Source organism: Stigmatopora argus, chromosome 4 (genome assembly GCF_051989625.1).
Source record: "Stigmatopora argus isolate UIUO_Sarg chromosome 4, RoL_Sarg_1.0, whole genome shotgun sequence".
Classification (NCBI taxonomy): Eukaryota; Metazoa; Chordata; class Actinopteri; order Syngnathiformes; family Syngnathidae; genus Stigmatopora; species Stigmatopora argus.
The window spans coordinates 9,026,443-9,047,847 of NC_135390.1; the positions used below are offsets into that span (position 1 = coordinate 9,026,443).

At 40.2% G+C, this 21,405-nt stretch overlaps 3 protein-coding genes across 5 annotated transcripts; all 3 read right to left on the reverse strand.

The window, feature by feature from the left end:
* Positions 1-1,408: 1,408 nt before the first annotated feature.
* smpd5 (sphingomyelin phosphodiesterase 5) lies at positions 1,409-6,359 on the reverse strand. Its single transcript, XM_077598608.1, has 8 exons — positions 6,101-6,359; positions 3,825-4,961; positions 2,814-2,889; positions 2,591-2,731; positions 2,408-2,497; positions 2,255-2,318; positions 2,021-2,180; positions 1,409-1,818 (listed from the first exon to the last, which is right to left on the reverse strand). Exons 2-8 carry the CDS (start codon positions 4,884-4,886, stop codon positions 1,726-1,728), a joined length of 1,686 nt encoding a protein of 561 aa, XP_077454734.1. The 5' UTR covers positions 4,887-4,961; positions 6,101-6,359; the 3' UTR covers positions 1,409-1,725.
* A 471-nt stretch (positions 6,360-6,830) lies between these two features.
* grinab (glutamate receptor, ionotropic, N-methyl D-aspartate-associated protein 1b (glutamate binding)) lies at positions 6,831-10,660 on the reverse strand. Its single transcript, XM_077598609.1, has 6 exons — positions 10,381-10,660; positions 10,216-10,319; positions 8,608-8,808; positions 8,077-8,205; positions 7,841-7,984; positions 6,831-7,316 (listed from the first exon to the last, which is right to left on the reverse strand). The coding sequence occupies exons 1-6, from the start codon at positions 10,562-10,564 to the stop codon at positions 7,164-7,166; spliced, it is 915 nt and encodes a 304-aa protein (XP_077454735.1). The 5' UTR covers positions 10,565-10,660; the 3' UTR covers positions 6,831-7,163.
* Positions 10,661-11,122: 462 nt separating this feature from the next.
* Positions 11,123-20,290, reverse strand: rbm24b (RNA binding motif protein 24b). 3 transcript variants are annotated; one of them, XM_077599691.1, is made up of 5 exons: positions 20,207-20,290; positions 19,687-19,857; positions 18,032-18,155; positions 17,692-17,746; positions 11,123-12,751 (listed from the first exon to the last, which is right to left on the reverse strand). In XM_077599691.1, exons 2-5 carry the CDS (start codon positions 19,852-19,854, stop codon positions 12,379-12,381), a joined length of 720 nt encoding a protein of 239 aa, XP_077455817.1. In that variant the 5' UTR covers positions 19,855-19,857; positions 20,207-20,290; the 3' UTR covers positions 11,123-12,378. The 3 variants fall into 3 exon arrangements, with proteins under 3 accessions (XP_077455817.1, XP_077455816.1, XP_077455815.1); XM_077599690.1 differs by having other exon boundaries at positions 20,067-20,211; XM_077599689.1 differs by lacking the exon at positions 20,207-20,290 and adding an exon at positions 20,047-20,200.
* Between the last annotated feature and the right edge of the window lie 1,115 nt (positions 20,291-21,405).

Below are 21,405 nucleotides of genomic sequence, written 5' to 3' on the forward strand. Positions count from 1 at the left end.
GACTGCTCCTCAGTCATAAAGATGCTAAATGCTTTAAAAAGTTATATAGTAATAAATTATACATACGTAGTATTTGCCGTAAATTAAGCGCATTCTATATCTATAAAACAGTTACACAAAGAACATTGAAAGAAAAACCCCTACTCATGAAAAAAAACTAGTCAAAATAGAATTCAAAAAAATATTTTTTCCATATGGCCTATCACCCACAAAAAGTCTGGAATATTCAGCTGCCTGGCAACCATTTCAAAGTGTACTCTGCTCCACCCCTGATGTTTTTGAATGAGGTATTCATTGTTGTGTGGACTCGTTCAAGAAATAACCAAATAGGTCTCACAAATGTACAATATTTGCCAATTATGATGACTAAGAAAGTAATGTTGATATTACAAAGGTTGCCATGATTGGATTCAGGGGCCTTAAATCATTCAAAAATCAGATTGTATCCCACTAAAGAAATTCTGCTGCTGAAACATTTTATACATTTGAATGAAAAACAATCTTTTTAACAAAAGGCATGTAAGATTTTTTGATTCGATGTACCTGAACTAATCAATATAGCGAGTCTTGTAGCTGTAATTGTAATCTGTATTTAATTTGATCTTCTCTAAACTTTTGAGAAACTGTTCTCCAACATGCATCTGACTATAGTGGCCCCAAAACATGAAAAGCATGAAGAGCAAAAAATCCAATTTTAGTAGAACGAGGAATTGTATTGATCCATTCATGCATCGGACATGCATACATTTTTCTGTTGAGTTTTAGAGAACCACCTTGGAAGTTGGGCAAAAAAATTCAGACAGCATTTGAGGTTATGTCTTAGTTTCCCTTGAAATTTCAATCAAAAGTTGATTATCACTAACATTTTTTGAGCCATTTCTTTTTTTTTTTTTAGCTTCTGAAATACCAATTAAGGTCAAATGCAAGAAGCCGAAATGAGCTTCTGGTCAGACCGGTTCATCGGGCTATGACAGTAATCAAATCTCTATAAATAAGAGAGATCTCATCTCATTTTCTGAACCGCTTTATCCTTATTAGGGTCACGGAGGGTGCTGGAGCCAATCCCAGCTGTCTCTGGGCCAGAGACACCCTGAATCGGTGGCCAGTCGATTGCAGGGCACAAGTAGACAGACAACCATGCACACTCACACCCATAAAGTGCCAAATCAGCCTACCATGTATGTTTTTGGAATGGGAGGAAAACCGGAGTACCCGGAGGAATCCCACGCAGGCCCGGGGAGAACATGCAAACTCCACACAGGTGGACGTGACCTGGATTCAAACCCAGGACCCCAGAGCTGTGAGGCCGATGCTCTAACCACTCGCTCCACCAGGCCACCCTAAGAGAGAGATGAGTGTTTAAAATTGACAAGTAAACAGCTAAAATCAGAACTGGTATGAGAAATAATCATGGGTACTCTTTAAAAACAATTCTTTATTCCCTTAAGTATGCTTTGTAATGAAATTCACAAAATGTTTACAAAAATTCAGAAGCCTGAATGTGCACTAGTGAATACTGTCAGTATTCAAATGACCCCATATAACCACCACCTGAGATATAGTACAAACATTTCCGATCAGTCCATCTACATTAAGTTTCAAATTAAAATACAGCATGTAAACATCCGTTTATGGCAATACAGCAAAGTACCAATAGTACTTTTTGTTCTCTTTCTTTGAAAACGCAATTATGATCATTCATACAGTAGTTCCATCTCAACAAATTCATGAATCCATTTTGACATTCAGCCTCAATCCTACAGGAATATGGTCTGTCAGGCCAGCCAGCTGCGTTATAAATGATACCTCTTCCACTTCCTAAAAGAAGAAGACAAGGATTAGTATTCGTTTAACATCAACAACAAAAACAAAACAATGATTCCGCACGTTATTTTTGTCAACACAGTACAAATGAGCCATTAATGTGTTTACAACATATTTTGTTACTTCCATACACTGGTGAAATTGGTCTAAGAAGGAGAGAAGTGGCGAATGAGAAATGTTAAGTGCAGCCACATACGGTTTGGCAGTGCTTGGAAATGGATTTTTCCCGGAATAAGATATAATCAATCCGTCGTCCAATCCAGGGCTGGTCAGTTTCGGGGTAAACCAATGGCGAGCCTGTGGCGGGAACGGGCGGGCAGATGTAACGCTTTCTTAGCATTTCATTTTCCAACGTTCTGCAAAACAACAACAGAAATTGTTTAGTTGGCATCATTTTAGTTAGGTTAACACTTAAAATATGAGTAAGCACCGTTTTAGATTTTCAGGAGTGTTTACGTCATCGTCATACATAGTTGGCTGTTCTAGCAGAGTGCCTGTAATGTAGAAATTGTCAGTTACTATCTCCCTATATTATAAATTTAACTGAAAAATAAAATGTTTTGTCCAGGTAACATGTACGTACCAATTACCCAGGGCTTCTCTTTCCCTGGCCCTGCTCTGCAAGGGTCTTTGTATTCCTCAAAGAGATTATGATTCTGTTCCAAAGTGTCATCTAGACAGACAGGAGTACAGTTCGATGCTAGTAAAAAGCGGACGATTTGGGGGAAATGGCAATTGTGGGATCTGAACACACACACACACAAACCTGGTGAGCAATTGTCAAAGTTAAAGTCGCCACAGAGAACATCAAAAACCACTTCTTCGTCTGGCTGTCTGTTGGCCGCTTGGAAATCACCTATCCACTTGGTGACCATGTTGAGCTGGTCACAGCGGATCTCGCCTTCACCTTATTCAAGAAGCCACAGAGTACCTGTCATTCATGTTTATTTTTTCTCTTTGCTCAAGCTAGTCTTGAAAATGCTACTTACCTTCTGGTGCATGAAGGTGTGTACAGTTGAAATAACCAGTTACTTTTTTCTGCTTCTGGTTTGTCCCGATTAGCACCTGCCAATATAACAAATGGGTTTATATGACACAAAAGATACTCCAAAACTATTCTGGAAGTCAACCAGATATTGAGTTGTTTTGTTGGTGTCATGCAAGAATATCAATCACACTGGAGTATAAGTCGCATTTTATGGGTTATTTTTTTCCTTTCTTTCATTTTCCTTACAGGTTATCCTTACAAAGGTCGCAGAGGGGGGCGTTTACTTTTTGCCCATAGTTAGCTGGGATAGGCTCCAGCACCCCCATGACCCCTGTAAAGATAAGCGGTTGAGATAATACTTTAGAGCAGGGTTTCCAAACCAGTGTGCCGCGGGAAATTGCAATAAGTCATACAACGTAATACTCAGAGAGAAAAATTAATAGGAATTTAACGAGATTAAAACTGAACAATTACAAGGTTAAAATCAAAATATGATGAATGTTAAATTATAGATACTATTACAAGATTCAAATTGTGAAAGTCATTTTGTTTCTTATTTTTTTCTAGTTGTTTGGTTTCGAGAGCATCAACTTTTGTCGACGTAAAGTCTGTGTGAGCACAACAATTTTTTTGCGTAATATTAGGAGATTGAAGTCATATTTGGTGAAAAGTACTAAAATGATGCAATTAAAAACATGACATCACTTATTTTGCATCACTCGAACCGGAGGTTGTTCAGGGTCCGCAGACATCAACTCTTGGTGACATGAGGCCAGTGTGAAAAATGAGATTTTGGAATAGTTTTGGAGGTTTATGTGCTTTCTGCTGATAAAACTTTGATGAGAATGACTATTGTTAATATAGGCAACATAGTGATAAATGAAAAGATTTTCAGATGGTGGTATCTTTTGTGATTTTTTTCAATTCAAAAAGTGTGCCGCAGCTCAAAAAAGGTTGGGAAACACTGCTTTAGAGTCATCGTACGCGTGTGAAAACAAAACACGACAAATACCTTGGTAGAGAGGAGGCCCTTGGCAGCCAAAGCATCTTCGCCTTTACTGTTGGGAAAGCAGTGATACTGGGCCTCCAAAATAGGGAATCGACTGGCCAGGAAGAGGCCGCTGTTGAAGAATTTAAAAGAAGAAGAACAGCCGCACGGAGGTTGGCAAGCGTACCCTCCTACGTCATAGAGTATGTGTGCAAATAAAGGACTTAGGGCACTGGTGAGTTTCTGTGCGGCCCGCTTATCAAACACTTCTTCCAGGCAGAGAATGTCCACATTGGAAGGGAACATGGTGGACACCTCCCACGGAACGTCATCCCGGGTGGAGAGTCTCTGAGAAAGCAGAGAACGGGAGGCGCTGCGTTGACCCTTCCCGCCCTGCTGGTTGGAATTCTGGTTGGAGTTGTACTGGAAGGACGTAGAGGTGTCTTTAGTATCTCCACAGGGTACGTCGGCCACATCACTGAATGACTTTGGGATTGTAGCCGCTCTGTTAGCATCACCACATTCAGAGACGCTCGTTGCGGGGGTTACGCTGTCGGAGGGGCTCGGAGTCCCACAGCTACTGGGAGAGTCAATAAAGATGCGAATGTTGGGTCGACCCACACCGTGAGCGATACACTCGCCGATTGTCGCGGCCCTTTGCTGGGTGTGTCCCAGGTTGTTGAAGCGAGCCAGACTGTCGGGCAGAAGACACAAGTTGGCCGAGGCGAAGACGAACGACGCCTTTCCCTCCAGCTCGAAGCCCCTGTGCGTTTCACTCTGGAGGGATGCCGTCTCTCTGTGATAGCAGAAGGGACGGCGGCACGCCTGCAGCGGGGCCCATAGCAGGAAGCCCAGCAAGGCTATGGGCGCAGTCACGATAAACAGAGTGAAGAAGACGATGGAGCCGAAGAAAACCTTGAGAGGGTAGAGGTAGCACGTGTCCTCTTGCTGCCGTTCAAGAGTGGTCAACTTGCACACGGCGATGAGGCGGTCAAGAAACCAAAAACATGGCAGAATTAACACCCATCCAGCCGCATGGATGCCCTGGGCACACGGGTTAGGGAACGGGGATGTCTTCAGGGCCATACCTTTGGACCCTTGCTAAAACCCCCGGCCTAACGGAATCAGGGGCAGTGTCATTTCTTTCCTCTCTACTGGACACTGAAGGCAAGAAGAGAAAGCCACGTCATGATCAGAATTGACCCTTGTAATATTTATACAAGAAGGGCAACAAGGTCTGAACATGTGACAGCGTTACTGTGATGTTGGTAAAAACAACTGATTCATATATATTGTTTTGAATTCTCTGTTTACAAAGAGAATCTGAAATATGAGGTTATAAGATGAAGTTTTTAAAATGTATTTATTTTTTACGTATCAACTCATCGTCAGCCATTGACTGCCAGAGACGTCCAATCTATTTTGACTGGGAGCAGATGCCAGCCCATACAGTACTACATTCAATACCAGCCTTTGCAGTTGCAATTGATATGATCTTTACAAGTGTCGATGACAGTGACTAAGTTAAGTGCTACAAAAAACAAAATAATGGAGATGTATAAGTGTATTGCAAGATGTTTATAAACTATTTATATTACACTACTGAAACAAAATTTGCAGAACAATGACAAAATGTGCAGCGACAGCAAAACTGACGACTAAACGAGAAAATAAAGGGTAACGCAGTAAGGCTAGAGTAACAAAATATGACAGCACACCGGGGTTCGAACCCCAACCCTTTGCGTTGAAAGGTAAGCGTACTAACCACTCATCGATCGTACACATTTTATAAAATAATGGGCGCTATTATGAAAAAACTGAAAACTAACTTCATTGGGCCGCACAATGTTAAAAATGAACAGCATTATAGTGAAAAGGAAATATTTTAGTCTTTATAATGAGTCAGCTGGTTTTAGGGCGGAACATTCAAACAACCAGGAAGTTGCATATATGCGCTCATCCGATCCAACTCGCACCAATTCATTTTATATCATTTTGCTGTACTACGAATTGTATTCGCTCCATATGTCATCAACTTCCCATGTTGTTGTTTTTTTTGCGATTTACGACACATTTATTCCTACCTCAGGTGCGGACTCAAGTCACCGTATGCTAAGCTAACAATGTTGTCAATACAATCAAATGCACTATTAAATATGGGGGCCACTGTGCCAAAAACACCTTAAATTACCGACCCTGACCATGGTAATGCTCATATATATTGCGATATAGTAAACGAGTAATTTTGGGTAACGTTGGCTAGCATCTGACGGCTAAAAATTCAAAAGATTCTTTCTTACCTTATATACAAGTAAACTGGGGCGAACCGTCGAGTCGATAACTATGCATATATTGGTGAAATTATTCAATATGGGTAGTTAGTGTTTAGTATTAAACTCCACGTTTTAACAATACGAATAAAAAAACGACATCACACTCAGCATGTTCTAAGATTCATCATTAAACACCGAATAAGCCGAGCCTTAATGACGTCATACTGGATCGCCTGTCACGTGACTTCACCTGAGGCCACGTAACAAACATACCTGAAGTGTATTTAATAAATATTTTTACTCATTGAGGTGCCTCCTAGGTGAAATGGATTGTTAATCTGGCGTTGAAACATGACCCTTTACTGCAAGCCTTCCCAGTCCAAATGAATTGGACGTCTATTGCCGTCAATGGCAGCCAATAAGACAAGACTGCCTCAAATAAACAGTCATGGTTGAGGAAAATTTTACAACTTGTTCTCTTTTCTTTTGATTTCTAATGCTCAAATAATGCTGTCTGAATGCTTACATTTGACCACTTTTAAGGCCCAATGAAGGCGGCGAAACCCAAAAGAAGTGTGGACAAATGCAGCAAAATTTAGCCAAGGCTTTTCCAGGAAACCTCGATTAATCAGGTTATAAATAGTTCACATGGGGAACAAATATTCCAACGGCTGGTTAAAATCCATCAGTCTTTGGGAGATATTTAGCAGAGATAAAACAATGAATGAAATCTGTAATGGATTTGTTATACAAAAACTTTGCTTTGTGAAGTTTAAATTTTATTTTTGAAAAGCGGTCACTTTTAGAGAACCTTTACTTGTTTTCCATATTTTAAGAATCCCTTTTAAAACCTTGCAAGGAATGCATACATTTTTTTCTAGTAAAATATGACAAATGTACATAATAAAGGTTTAATTAGGAATACGATTAAAAACAATCAATCTACATTAATTTATATTATTACTACCACTAAATTATACGTGTTTTATAAAAGGCAAAAGTGAAGAAAAGGTATTAGGGTAGTACTTTGATCAATGGAAGCAATCATCAAAAACAGTCTTCTGATGTGTTTTCTGTCCCTTTGTTGAGCTCAGCTCCCTCTTGCTTTTCCCACCAAAGTAAGAATGTACATAAAAATGTTGATGATGTCCATGTACAGGTTAAGTGCAGCAAAGATGTATTCTTCAGGATGCAAGGATAGTTCCTTATTGCCAATCACCAGCTGGGTGTCCACTGCCAAGAACTGGAACAAAACATTTTTCTTTAAGAGCACCAACTTTTTATCATTTTCCTATGACTTTCTTTTAATGTCAAGAATAGTAATTAAAAATCATTTATAAAAAAACTATGATTGTCCATCAAAATTATTGGCATTTAAAAATAACGCGGTGGCCGGGCTGCTGAGTGGTTAGCACGTCGGCCTCACAGCTCTGTGGCCCTGGGTTTGAATGCAGGTGGGTCCATCTGCCTGGAGTTTGCATATTCTCCCATCCCTGCCTGCGTGGGTTTTCTCCGGGTACTCCGGTTTCCTCCCACATTCTAAAAACATGCATGGTAGGCTGATTGGACACTCTAAATTGCCCCTAGTTATGTGTGAATATTTGTCAGTCTTCTTAATTACATTTTTCTACTATTTTATTCCTTTTTAACTGGACAAATATTCCACACGCACAATGAAACACCAAATTGTCGACAGGGATGTGCTCTATTGTTTTTCTGCTTTGGTATTTCGTACCACCGACCAATGATTTGTGCATGTGGACTTACACAGGCGAAGAGTAAGGATGCCAGTCCAGCATAAAAAATATTCAGGATTCCGTTACGTAAGATGATGCAGAGGAAGCTGAAAAGGACGAGGACAACCAAGCACACAAACATCACGCCGTAACAGGAAGTGAAGTCGTACTTGGTCTATGGAAGGATGACAAGAATGACGTGAAGTTAGCATTAGGTTACACTGCTCTTTAAACTACCAATATTGTATGTAGGAAGTAGATTGCAACCTGGAGAGAGAAGATGACCACTGTAAAGCAAACCACAGCTGTGATTCCCAATGCCATGACCACTACGTCAGTTTCATGGAAGCTGGTAATCATTACAACCATATATGACATACTGAGAGTCAGGATGGACTGAAAAAAAATACAGTTGTTAGTTAAAACATAGCTCATACTGGCTAACTACAGTTCTAATAACAATAACTTAAATTGACAAGGTGTTCTTTTGGTGTACAGTAATACCTTGACATATGAGGAATTTGAAAAATTTGAATTAAGTTTAATGTAAGGTTAGATTAAACTTAATTTTGAGTGTGTCTGTATCATACTCCATGTTCATTTAAATGTGTTTATGTTATGTTACGAGTATTTAGTTCATTTCTATGGGAAAAGTTGATTTGAAATACGAGTAAATCGATATACAAGCTCGGTCCCAGAACGAATTAAGCTCATATCTCATGGTATTACTGTATACTAAAGGTTTGTTTATGGCAAATATAGCTTTTCCTAAACAGGAAAATAAAAAAACTAGCTTACTAATGCAACAAGGTTCCATGGATGTTTCCTACGGAGGTTCCCAGAGCAGCTGATTGCGTAAACGCATACAAAGAATGTGATGTAGGACAAAATGTAGGGCCAGAAGTTGTCCCTCACAAAGACCTTGATTTCTTTCACGAAGGTGGAAACCATTACAAAGGAGAACGTCACCAACAGCTGAGCAGTGAGCACCAAGAAAACCTTCAGGGTGGAAGAAACAAGTAGAAATTATATTGATAAAAGGTAACACTTGCAAAATTTCAATATTAACAATTATGCAAATACAGTAATACCTCGATTATCGGGGTTAATGTGGACCAGACATGGCCACGATAATCGAGAAAACCGTGAAGTAGGGTCACCTCGATTAAAAAAAATAGACAATATTTTTTTTCTTCAGTCCTAGTAGCAAGAGTGGCTTCTAGTTATGAGTTTCAGCGTGGATTTTGACATTGTTATGAACTTTTTTCTTTATTGCGGAGTCCTTGAACTTAAAAAATATTTTTTTTAAATTAAAAAAATGTCCCCAGAAAAAAATCTGCAATGTACTGAAGCCACGAAAGTTGAAGCACGAAATGGCGAGGAATTGCTGTACTTAAATAAATGAATCTCCTGAGATTCTCAGGTTTTAATCTCGAAGAAGCCCGGAGTTCCAGATATAGCCACTGGAGGCTGCCTTCAAATTAGAGTATAACCTATAATGTCCACTTGCATTAGAAAAGTGCAATTTTCCATTAGAATAAACCTGGTAACAGCCTAGTGAAAAATTTGAATTTGCTCTGTAGTGTGACACAATTTCTTACTGAAAATTTTGCTGGGGGTGATTAGATTTTTTTTGTGTCACAATCATTACACTGTAATTTCTCTTGAAAATATATGTCAAAATGTAAGCCTTTCTGGGCCATGCACCCTAACAGGGAGCTTTTCTGGCATATAATATCTTTTCAAAAACGATCTGTGTAGTGTCTGAATCGATCAACTCACATCCACTAATCAGCAATAAAAATGATGGGAAAATAAAGCGGTTAGAATTGTAAAAAGACTATCAAGCACGTCTTTTATGTCAGCGGTAAGGTGCATTACGCCAATTACAATATCATTCCAAGCACATTTCCACTTTTTCCCCCCTTATTTTACAATGCATAAGAGCAGAAATCTGAATCAATAGAAGCATTTTTTTTATTTAAACGTGTAAATGATGTTGACAAATATAAGAAAACGAGACAGGTCATGGCTACATTGGGACTGGGCGGCCATATTGGAGCTCTATACCACTGATGCTTTTAAGGAACTCAGATGGCTTACAATATTAGTTTAGGAGTGTGCCCTGAGATTTATATGATTTAAAAGCTGCCTTGGTTCAATAGCTTGGGACACCATTCATTCAGTCAGCGTTTCTTATATAGTGTATGTACCACCAGTGGGAAAAGGGCTCCCTCTAGTGGTAAGTGGAAGATTTATTTAATTAAATGTTTAATATTAGGACGAAATGTACTGTTTACGCTCCCTAATTAAGCTAAAGTGTTGTGTTTTTGCCAGCTATCGTCAACTCAATATCTTATTTGGCTAACATTTATTTCACATGGACATTCTGCATTTTGGCCCTACCTTCCGGATGAAGGCTCGTCTTATGGTTTTGTCATCAAACCCAGAACCGAAGTCCTGGTTCTCGTCAAAAGAAGGGGGGTCCTCCTCACTGTGGTAAGGTTCACCTAAAGTGTCGGCAATCTTAAATAAACATTGACGTTTCTTGGAATGAACAAGGTTGTTTACCTGATTTGTTGTCGAGGAAGTCATAGGGAGGCGGAGATACTGGGTTGCTCATACTGTAAGCTCCAGGTGCAATGGGCCCAAAAGCGTCCTGCGGAGGATGAGCGGGCCCCCCAGGAGGGCCCACCGACCCCGGCACGAACGGCTCTTCTTCCAATAGAGTGTATGCCGTTTTATGCGTGGCCATTTTCGACGGGGGCCGAATGTGGCCGTCGTGTTTGGGAGGAAAAATCAACGCGTTGACAGTCGAAACAAAAACACGCCCCCAACAGACCAGTGACGTCAAGTTACGTCATTTCCGGCTCTCGTTCCTCCCTCATCTCGTCATTTTTGCCATCTATAATGTATTGAAAATATACATTGGATTATACATTGCATTAAGATAAAAGTGCACTATATATATACGTATATATAATATGTATATGTGTATATATATAATATGTATATGTGTATATATAAATATATATATATATATATATATATATATATATATATATATATATATATATATATATATATATATATATATAGTGCACTTTCATCTTAATGCAACACATTGATATGTATTTTAAATGTCAGGAAAATGATCACACAGAATCTATTTTTTGGGGGGATAGATTTCCTTTTATTAGAAAAAAATGATAACCAAATTTCCAAATAATAATGCATTGCAAAATGCAAGGCAAAAATACCTCTGCACTTCACATTCCAAATGAGATATTACCATAGTCCCTTATGAAAGTGATCAGGTACATAAACTTGTTTTTAATATTCAAGAATCTACAAAAGAAACTTAACAGGTCTCGTTTTTTTGTAGCTGTTCTTTTACAACAAGCACTGGACTAAACTGTCATAAAACAACCACAGCGTGCTATTTTTTTTTAACATGGTAGTGAACCTAACTAAACGCCAAACACACAAAAAAATGTTTATTGAAAGCTTCCATAATAAATACATAAATAGCATAATTTAAAAAGGCACATTAGGAAACAAAATGAAAGATTCACATTTAACTTTTTTTTTGCTGAGCTTGCTTGACCTGCAATTCAATGAGGAAGGTGAGGTGCTTTTTCCATCTTCAGCCCCTCTTGTTTCATTTAAAAATGCATGCACACAACCAACAAAAATGTCATCTTTTGTGAAATTCCAGGATAAACCTGAAATGCACCAGCACTTTGACCGGTGACTTAATTAAAAAAAAAATCCAAATAGGTGCCATAGAGGAAAATTTAGGTGTTTAATTTTAAATTAAGGCTTATTTAGAAACCGTTTTTAAATTATCCCTGGCTCATACTGGTGACATTTTGACAAGAGCAAAATGACATCTATCAGTAAGTGGTCATTGATTTTAAATTTACACCATCTTGCGCCAAAGTCCAAAATTCTCAGAAAAGAATGGAAGTTAGAGCTTGAAAACGTCCATACCTGTTGTAATTTTTTCCAGAAAAAAAGATTTGGCTATTTATTTAAATACTTGAAAAAGACTAAAATTAATGTCACCTTTTGAATTGGTAGTCCATTTGAGGTTTATCCTGAAATATCTGTAAAAAAACTAACTTTTTGTGAGTAGTGTACATAAGTAATGGAAACAAGAGAGGTGATTGCATAGATATTGCTGAAACGAATACTAAAAATGAACTATGAACTTATATTTATGCACAGGTTTTGGTATATAAAGTAATGGGGAAGACACCAGATTATAAGACATAAATGCACTTGGGAACACTTCCAAAATATATACAGTACACAAAAATGAGTCACGAGGTTAAGTTCGCCTGTTTTCGTTAACATTCAATCTTTTTGCTTATGTATAAATATTAAATAATGGGGGGAAAATACTGATCCAATTTGAATAAAATACAGTATTTGCTTGCACGTCCTGTGATTTTTCTTCACTTTTCAAGTTAAAAGCTTGTGCGGACCTCCATTGTACAGTAACTTGACCCCCGTCGAACAAGGCGATGACCCCTGCGCCGATTCCTAACCACGCCATTTCCTTTTTCACTGAATGCGATCCGTCTGCAGCTGCTGAGGCTGATACTGGCTGAAGGCGGCAGCGGCGGCCGCGGCCCCTGGGGTGGCGGCAGCGGCCAGCGGCTGCTGCATCGTGTACCCGTAGCCGGCTGTTGTCATGTAGCCGGCGGGGGCCGGGGAGGCTGCGTAGGGATACTGCTCATAGGCGGCCGCAGCTGCCGCCGCGGCGGTGGCAGCTGCCGCCGAGTACTGGGCATAAGCTGCTCCTGTGTAGTCGAGGTACGGCGAGGTGGCAGCGGCGGCTGCGGCAGCTGTTGCCGTGGCACTTGAGGATTGCACGTGAGGGATCACCATACTGGGCTGGACAAAGGCCTGAGGGTAGACGTAGTGAGCCGGGATCCTGTAGGACACAAACACACCCTGATGTCAAAGGTGAGCCGCAGCGAGTAATCCTGCAGGCGCCACAAATACGTCAATCCAGTCCTCAGAACACAGCAAATCCATTCATTAACAGCTGGGGGAGAAAAATGAAGAAAAAAAACCCTACCTAGATAAGTTAAGAAAGCAGCAACAAACCACAAGCGCAATAAGAGCACCTGAAACCCAAACGGAAAACCCAGCGCTTCGCCCCATTGAGAACCGCCGTGACAAAATGCGAGCTGACCGCACAACACCACCTCAAGAAAGTGGACAGCGTTGTGTCCACACTGTCACGCCGACTGCACACGCAAAGGCATGCCCACACATGTTAGGTCCTTCAACACAAAAAAATGAACTGCAAACATGTTGGCTTTACTATGGAAACTGCAGAATTTAGCAGCAAGGGTAGCTAAAGGTGTTTTTTTTCTTTTTTTACATTGCATGCTAGCCGTTTACAATGACTTATTCGATAAAATGTTTTGTTTGGGATTGAATATTTTCTATTTAAAATAGGAATGGGAACCTCTGGGTACCTCCGGAATGATACAATTTGCGATACTAGAGTCACGATAATGATTGTCAAAATATGGTGATATACCAATTACGGAAACGTGGGTCGGGAAATCAATCGAAGATGTTGTACAATACAATTTGTCAAAAACACACCGCCTGTGAGAATAGTTCAACGCAACATTTCTGGAAGTAAATAAGGTGACACTAAGATTGCAGCATTGTTGGAAACAAAGGAGTGCATTTCTTAACTCATTGAAAATGATAGATGTGCAATTCATTTAAACTGGGAGGACTGGCTTTGAAATGTCATGTTTTGGCCCAGAGAAAAGCAACCTGATGATTCCTTAATTGAACAATCTGCTCTTTTTAAACTAACAAATCGTTTCTTCTCATGTCTTAACAATAATCTGTTGGAATACCAATAATTGCAATATTTCCCTTTTATATGGAATATATTTACACACTTAGTTTAAATTAGTTTGGCTTTGTGTGTCAGTTTGGCAGGACACTTTAAAGGGGCCATGCAATAAAAATCTATTTTTTTCTCTTTCTCACTAAGCATAGCTTTGGTCAAAACTAGACTTTATAAAGAGTATAGTCAAAGTCAGTGAGTCAGCCTCTGAAAATATCAACACCCGGTCCTGTATTGTCACCCAAGTCATCCTTTGGTTGCAACCCATCTCTTCCTTGATCGTTACTTTGTTTTTTTTAATGGTTTATTTACTGTTATTAACCACTGTGTGTGAAAAAAGACAATTTGGGGCATGGGACTTATAACTAAAAGTGACAAGTACACTGCTTAAAACAAGCATGCTAACTATGAAAGCAAGATGGACTCTTCAATATTTTTTTATAAACCCATAACTCCTTGATGACGACGACAGATGTCGATTCTATTTTAACCCGAGGGATTGAGAGTAAATGATCCCCCGTAACATTCCCTTTAAACTTTTTAAACACATTTTAAAAGTATTACCGCATACATGAAAGATAACATAATGCCACAAAATGTAATGATAATGGAATAAAAAAGTAAGTAAAGATGATAAAGATAAAATACCCCTGAGAAGCAATGTGATCAAAACTTAATCAAATGGCTGTAAACGTCATTCAACACAACCAAGAAATTCACAATAGAGCATAATTACTTAAGTGAACCAGGAAATAGCGGCAGAATGCAGTATCGTACCAGCAAAATAATCCACAAAGAAGGGGGCTTGGGGGAAATAAGTATCACTGGAGTCTATAATCGCACTTTTGGGAGGCCAATTTCTTTTTTGATCAGAAACCAAGAACAAACATATGTTAAAGTAACAATAGTAAAATGGAGACGGCTAAATAGGCGTCTGTTAATACAAGTATTTCAGATAACTATAACCTAAAGAAAACAACAAAACAGTTTGTCATTTTTGAAAGAAAAATCATACATACAGTGCGCCTTATACTCCAGAAAATACGGTATATGTAAAATCAAGTGACCCACTGTCTAAGAGTTGGGAATTGTTAATTCTTTTAAATGACTACAATGTGCCATGTACATCGTAGGAATGTACTGGATGAATTAAACACCCCCCTCCCCTTTTTTTTAAATTGATGATGAACATGAGATTTGTCAGGCACAGTCTGTTTTATGACACAAAGTTTTCCCCGCCCTCTACTGAAATGTCAAAAGATCAGAGGACGCATAACATGTAACCCGAAGGCAATTCCACCGCCATGTTTTAGATCAATTTAAAGCCATTTTCTCATCTTTGGTGACTATACTCATTTCAATACATTTTGTAAATTGTGATTCCACTGTCCTCCATTGACATCAGTTAGGGACAAAAACCATAGATTTTGCATTACTTTTGGACACTGGCAGAAAATATATTGAGGGCAGGTGTTATATCTGTCCCTCTTTTGGACTACAAGAGCCCCCACACAGGCAAATGTACACATGCCATCTTGACTGACAAGGGAGGCTGGAGGCAAGGCTATTTTTGCCCCCCTTGTCATGTCAAAAGGACGTGCTGATCTCTTTCAGTAACACATGGCAGGGCACTCGTCAACTGGAGCGACTCGGCTGCACTGCTCGGCTGTTCTGACCTCCCTCTACTTTTCATTGCGGGTGGTACTTGATATCAGATTGGGAAATGGTCTCACTTTTCTTTGTATCCATAAAAATGTTAAATATACACACACTTTAAAAATAGGCACTCATTCAAATGGAACTACTGGCTGATTTATTTCTATGACTCATGGGGATGGTGCAAAACAACTGGGTCATAAGAAATGTCTTACTTGGAAGAACATTTCATCTCATCTCATTTTCTGAACCGCTTTATCCGCATTAGGGTCGCGGGGGGTACTGGAGCCTATCCCAGCTGACTCTGGGCCAGAGGCGGGGGATTGATTGATGGCCAGCCAGAGACAGACAACCATGCACTCACACCCATACCCAGGGGCAATTTAGAGTGTCCAATCAGCCTACCACGTTTTTGGAATGTGGGAGGAAGCCGGAGTACCCGGAGGAAACCCACGCAGGCCCAGGGAGAACATGCAAACTCCACACAGATGGGCGTGACCTGGATTTGAACCCAGGACCCCAGAGCTGCGAGGCCGACACGCTAACCACTTGCTTCACCGGGCCGCCCAAGAACACTTCAATGACACTAAATAAATCAAACAAATATATTTGCATATAACGCAGCATTAGGGATACGCAGATTCGAATTGCTAAATGCTGTGAGCTAACAACAAACCAGTTCTTTTTGGGGTGGAATTTCGTTAAACAGCAATTCAGCTTTCTAAGCTTCTTCAGTGTGCTTAAAAATACAGCATAAATAAATTATTTTGTGATTAAAGTTTATGCTCTCATTTTACTTTTAGTCTTGCTACTAGGACTCAGCACTGAAGAAAAAAAACTATAATAGGGGCGACCGTACTTTGCGATTTTTCAATTATCGCTGCCATCTGGTCTACATTACCCGCGATATTCGAGGGATTACTGTATCGATTGGTGCAGCATAATCGAATAGAAACAGATCAAAATATCTATCAATATTGTATTGATATGCCAGTTTGTTAAAATGTCTGAAATTTTTCAATAACAGAATTGTCATCAAAAAATGAAATGTATTCGTCATTATTTTAGGTACGTTCACTACACATCAACTTTTAGCCCCTTCTCTATAAATGACCTTGTTATTATTTTAGGTACGTACACTACACAAACTTTTACCACCTTCTCTATAATTGACACTGTAAAACTCAATATGGCCCTTGACATTAACCATATTTAAAAGCTTTTAAACAGGGGCCTGCCCTTGCCCGGGTGCATATTTCGCAGTTGTTCCAGTGGAGAGCTATATAAAGGTGCTTTGTAAATCACCAAGGCACACGGATAATCTGCAGCATGGGACCAAAAGGCTTCCACCTGTTGTCCACAGCTGAGCACCCTTGCCCGCACCATGCATTATTAACAGAGACGCTCCTTTTTTCCATCCGAATTTGAGAGGCCGCGGAGATCATTGTAGCGGACAGCTGCTGCCTGTGAGGCGCGCTCGGATCTCGTGTCTACAGCCTACAACATTTGTCTGTTGAGATATAAAAGTCTTCAGTCGGCAGTCGCTTTCTGCCCGCTGTTGTATGTCTTCAATGGAACTCAAAGCAATGGGTTAATTGAAAAGAAACAAAACTCCCGCATGCAGACCAAGTGTTTGTTTTGTTGCAGGGAATCCAATTGGCAGCACTGCTCAGAGACTGTTTGGTCCATTCACAACAAAACATGATCGTCTTGAGGTTAACTAGAAACTGTAGGGAGGGATAATAAACAGCAGGCTACTGCACAAAGAATTAAATAGTCAACACTCCGTTGCTGTTACGCCTTCCTAGCAAAAGTCACTCAAGTCGTGAACAAAAAAATCAACTCCCCAGCCCCAAATAGTTGTAGAAATGAGCACACAAGTTAAGCTGAACACCACATCATACTGAAAACAAGGCACACACCAATCTATGTGCTAGGAAAACCAACAACAAAACTCAAAAATAAAAGGACACCCATGCATCTAGTCACCATTTCAGTTTGTGTATGTTTACAGGTAACACTTTAGCGCTCTGCCCAATAGTAGACTCAGCTATTCCTCAAACCATCATCTGCTATTTTAACCGTTACCGAGCCTGTCAGATCAGAGAGAGACACAGACAACATGAAGTCAATCCGGCAGTTGGCTAAAGAAGAGGAGGGGGAGAAAAGGAGGGGAAAGGGGATACACATGTTCAATTCTGTCACAGTCAACACCCAGAGGAGCGCTCATTGTCACTCATGTCCTCATTCAGTAGGGTTGAAACAGGTGAGAGGGACAAATGAAAGGTCAAGAAAAAGTGACTGCCCTATCGCTCTTTGGAGCCGATCGTGCAACATACCCATAAGGCCTTTGGATGAACGCAGGGTGTATCTGAGGCATGCCAAATGCAAAGCCTAGAAAAGACAAAATACAAAACAAATTAGAACACTTGCACAACTAGCCATACGGCCAGACGCAACTGCACGTAGTTTGTTGTTTTCGTATTTGCTTGTTTTGTACCTTTATACTGAAATTGTGACATTGATAGACCCAATACAGTTGAACAGGGACAGTTGGCAGTGATCATTCATTGCCAGCCCTTTCGGTTCAATTGGATTTGAACTTGAAATGGCAGCCAATCATTTTTTGGGGTATCCAAAACAAGAAACTATTTGCAGTGAGCAATGAGCAGCTCTTACCTGGCTGTATAACTCTGGGCTTCGCTCCCAGGTATGCCAGGTTTACATTGGCCTTCCTGCCATCTATAATGGGGTTGGGGTCCTTGCAAGCTCGGTCAGCAGAGGCCCGGTCCGCCATGGTCACCTGGAGAACCAAAAACCAAGATTTGAAAAGACAGCTATTTCTGCTTTTGTGGTTAATTTGCTTTTGTATTCTGTGGTGGAAAGTCAAGTACAAATACTTAAGTTGTGTATTTACTTGAGTATGCATTTTTCCTGATGATGCTATGCTTTATTTTACCTAGATAAGCTTGTTAAGTTTTTTAACCTGTCCAGAGGCCAACACGAATAGACAGAAAGATAGTGTGGTGCTCGACACCACACTATCTGAGACCAAGACTTGCCGGGATCAAGACGAGACCCAGACTTTTGGCAGTTGGGTACCAGATAAGATAAGACTCCGACGATACATTGATATATAATTGACATAATTGTTATTTACAGTCAAGTCAAGAAGTTTTGGGAGTGTATACCCAGACAAGCCCAAGGCTCAAAACGTGACAGATCTTGAGCATTACAAATTCAAAAAAGAGAGCATGTAAAACTTGATTACCAACAATGACGCAACAGATAATTATTCTACACCACCAGCATTATTTTAAGAATGTAAAGAATTTATTTTTGGAGCAACAAGAATTTGATGTTTTTTTTTATCATTAGCTAATTTTCTATATTTTGCCAGCCACACTAGCAAAACTATGGGATAGCTATTGATTTAAAAAAGCCTATCTTCTTCTTAATATGAGCACAAAGAAAGAGGAAAAGTTATGTTGAGATGTTTGTTTAGTTCTCTTAATGGGGTCATGTATATATGGCTCAGGAAAAAAATAAGGCTCCTTAGCCGGTAACCGGTCAAATAGTCCCAGGGGCTATTTAGCCGGTAACCGGTCAAATAGCCTATATGGCCCCATATGGCTATTTAGCCGGTAAGAATTCTGTGTGGGGTAAATAGTAAGAAACTACGGCTATGGAGCCACTGCCTAAAAATAGTCATTAAATCCCTATTCATCTAATGTTAAACTCTATCAATTGGCAATAACACATCAAATTTCAAAAAGATTGGTTAAATGGTTTAAAAAAATCCCCTATTCACTCAATTTTAAATAATAGGTTACCGGCTAAATAGACCCTGGGACTATTTGCCCGGTTTCCGGCTAAGGAGCCACTGCCAAAAAATAACCCCCCCCCCCGACCCCCTAAATTTTTCTTTACTTTTTATTTTCAAAATTTCTTTCAATACACGCTTTAAATGGCAATGTTTGTGAAACATTGGATACTTGGCAGATTTGCTGCCTGTAATTTACAAAATATATTTACGCATCCTTTTAATGAGGAAATTACAGAAACTGCTCATTTGGGAAGCGTAGAATCTTTTTTTCTAGATCTGTCATCGTGAATTTAAAAGTGACTTTTTTATACTTCAAAAGTTAAATCAGTACTTCTGATTTTACTAGATTGTTGTTTACATTACTTACCTGTACTTAAGTAAAGAGTGTAACAACTTTGGCCACAGCTGCTCTCATTAACACGAGACATGGCAAACAAGACAAGCGGCAAGCAGCACGTGTACGTTCCAAAAACACCATTTTTTGTTTGTTATTGTCTTGAAAACTTACAAATCCATAACCTCTGGACTTCCCCGTCTGTCGGTCTGTGATGACCACAGCCTCTTCGATGTCCCCGAACACCTCGAAGTATTTCCTGAGACTTGAGTCGGTGGTGTGGTAGGGGAGACCTCCCACGAAGATTTTGGTGAAGGTGGTGTCTTTCTGGGCCGAATGCATATTCTGTGGAGTTAGTAATTGAATTAGAAGTTTAAAAAAATAAAAATAAAAGGGCACTTGGGAGCTTAAAGAAACGTCGGAGTGGAAGGGAGAGTGTGAAATGTGCGGCGCGTGGCAGAGACAGGACAAGTCATTCCCCTGGTAGCTAGCGAAGGAGGAGGAGGAGGAGGAGGAGGAGGAGAAGATGGACACCTGTTGAGTTTATTGCCTACATATCTGAGTGCATGACACGGATAGCCTAACTCCAGCCCAAGTGGACGCTCGAACTTGGTCCCAGTTGGCCCCAAAATGGAAGAAGTGTGTCAAAAATAAATAACTGAGAAAGTGAACTGTGGCGAATGCTGTTTATTACATTGTGGGCTTTTGAAGAGTTGACGTGAGATGGTGCCTGTGCGTCGGGCGTCCCCTAGTGGCTGGAGGTGGTCGAGCCGTGAACGTCTCTGGGTGGAAGCGAAACGCGTTCGTTTGTGGGCTTGAAAAATGGGAGGCGGGATGTGTGACGTCGACGGACATTTGTACGTTCTCTACTTCCATCTCTTGCGAGTAAAGACGACAGACAGGTCGTCATAGCTATAAGGTTGAACTCAGTTACATAAGTTGAGAGAACCATGTTGCTCCAAAGTTTTAGGCAAACCTGTCCATGTCAGTAATCCTAATGGAAATAATTCGATACATTTGGAAAATTATCAATTTACCACGTCGGCCTCACAGTTGTGGGGTCCTGGGTTCGAAACCTTGTCGGTCCTGCTGTGTGGAGTTTGCATGTTCTCCGTAGGTTTTCTCTGGGTACTGAGGCTCTGGCCCCCTCCCACGTTCCAAAAAACATGCATGGAAGGCTGGTTGGACACTCTAAATTGCATCTGGGTATGAGTGTGTGAATGGTTGTCCTCGTCCCCTCGTCAGCTGAGATAGGCTCCAGCACCCCTTGAGGCCCTAGTGAGGATAAGCGGTTCAGAAGATGAAATAATCTAAAATGATTACTAACTGCACCCCTTTGATCGATTGAACATTTAGAATGTGGACTGTTAAGATTGCCTTGCTTCAAGTTTGTTTTTCGAAATTAGCCAAATTCTGGATGTGGGAGGAAAGCAGAGTACCCGGAGAAAACCCATGCAGGCCCAGGGAGAACATGCAAACTCCACACAGGTGGACCGACTTGGATTTGAACCCAGGTCCCCCACGGTGAGGCCGATGCTCTAACCACCGAGTTGCTGGGCCGCCCCTCCTAATTTGTTGTAATTATAATTTTGCTTTGGTGAACATTTTCCATTAGCCCAGTAAAAATGAAGTGCATCATCCAACACCCAATGATATATCAATTAAAATAATGGAAATTGTTACACCTACTTTTTCAGAGCACTGTACCTACGTAACTAATACTGTACTGCAATGTAATGTGTATCTCTGAGTACATTCAGAGATCGCATTGGGCAAGGCACAGATACGCATTATAAAAAAGGAACAAATGCCATCACACATAGTTCATGGACTAGCACATTGCAGATCACAAATAGAACAGTCATTTTTAAAACGTTGGATGCCACACCTGTG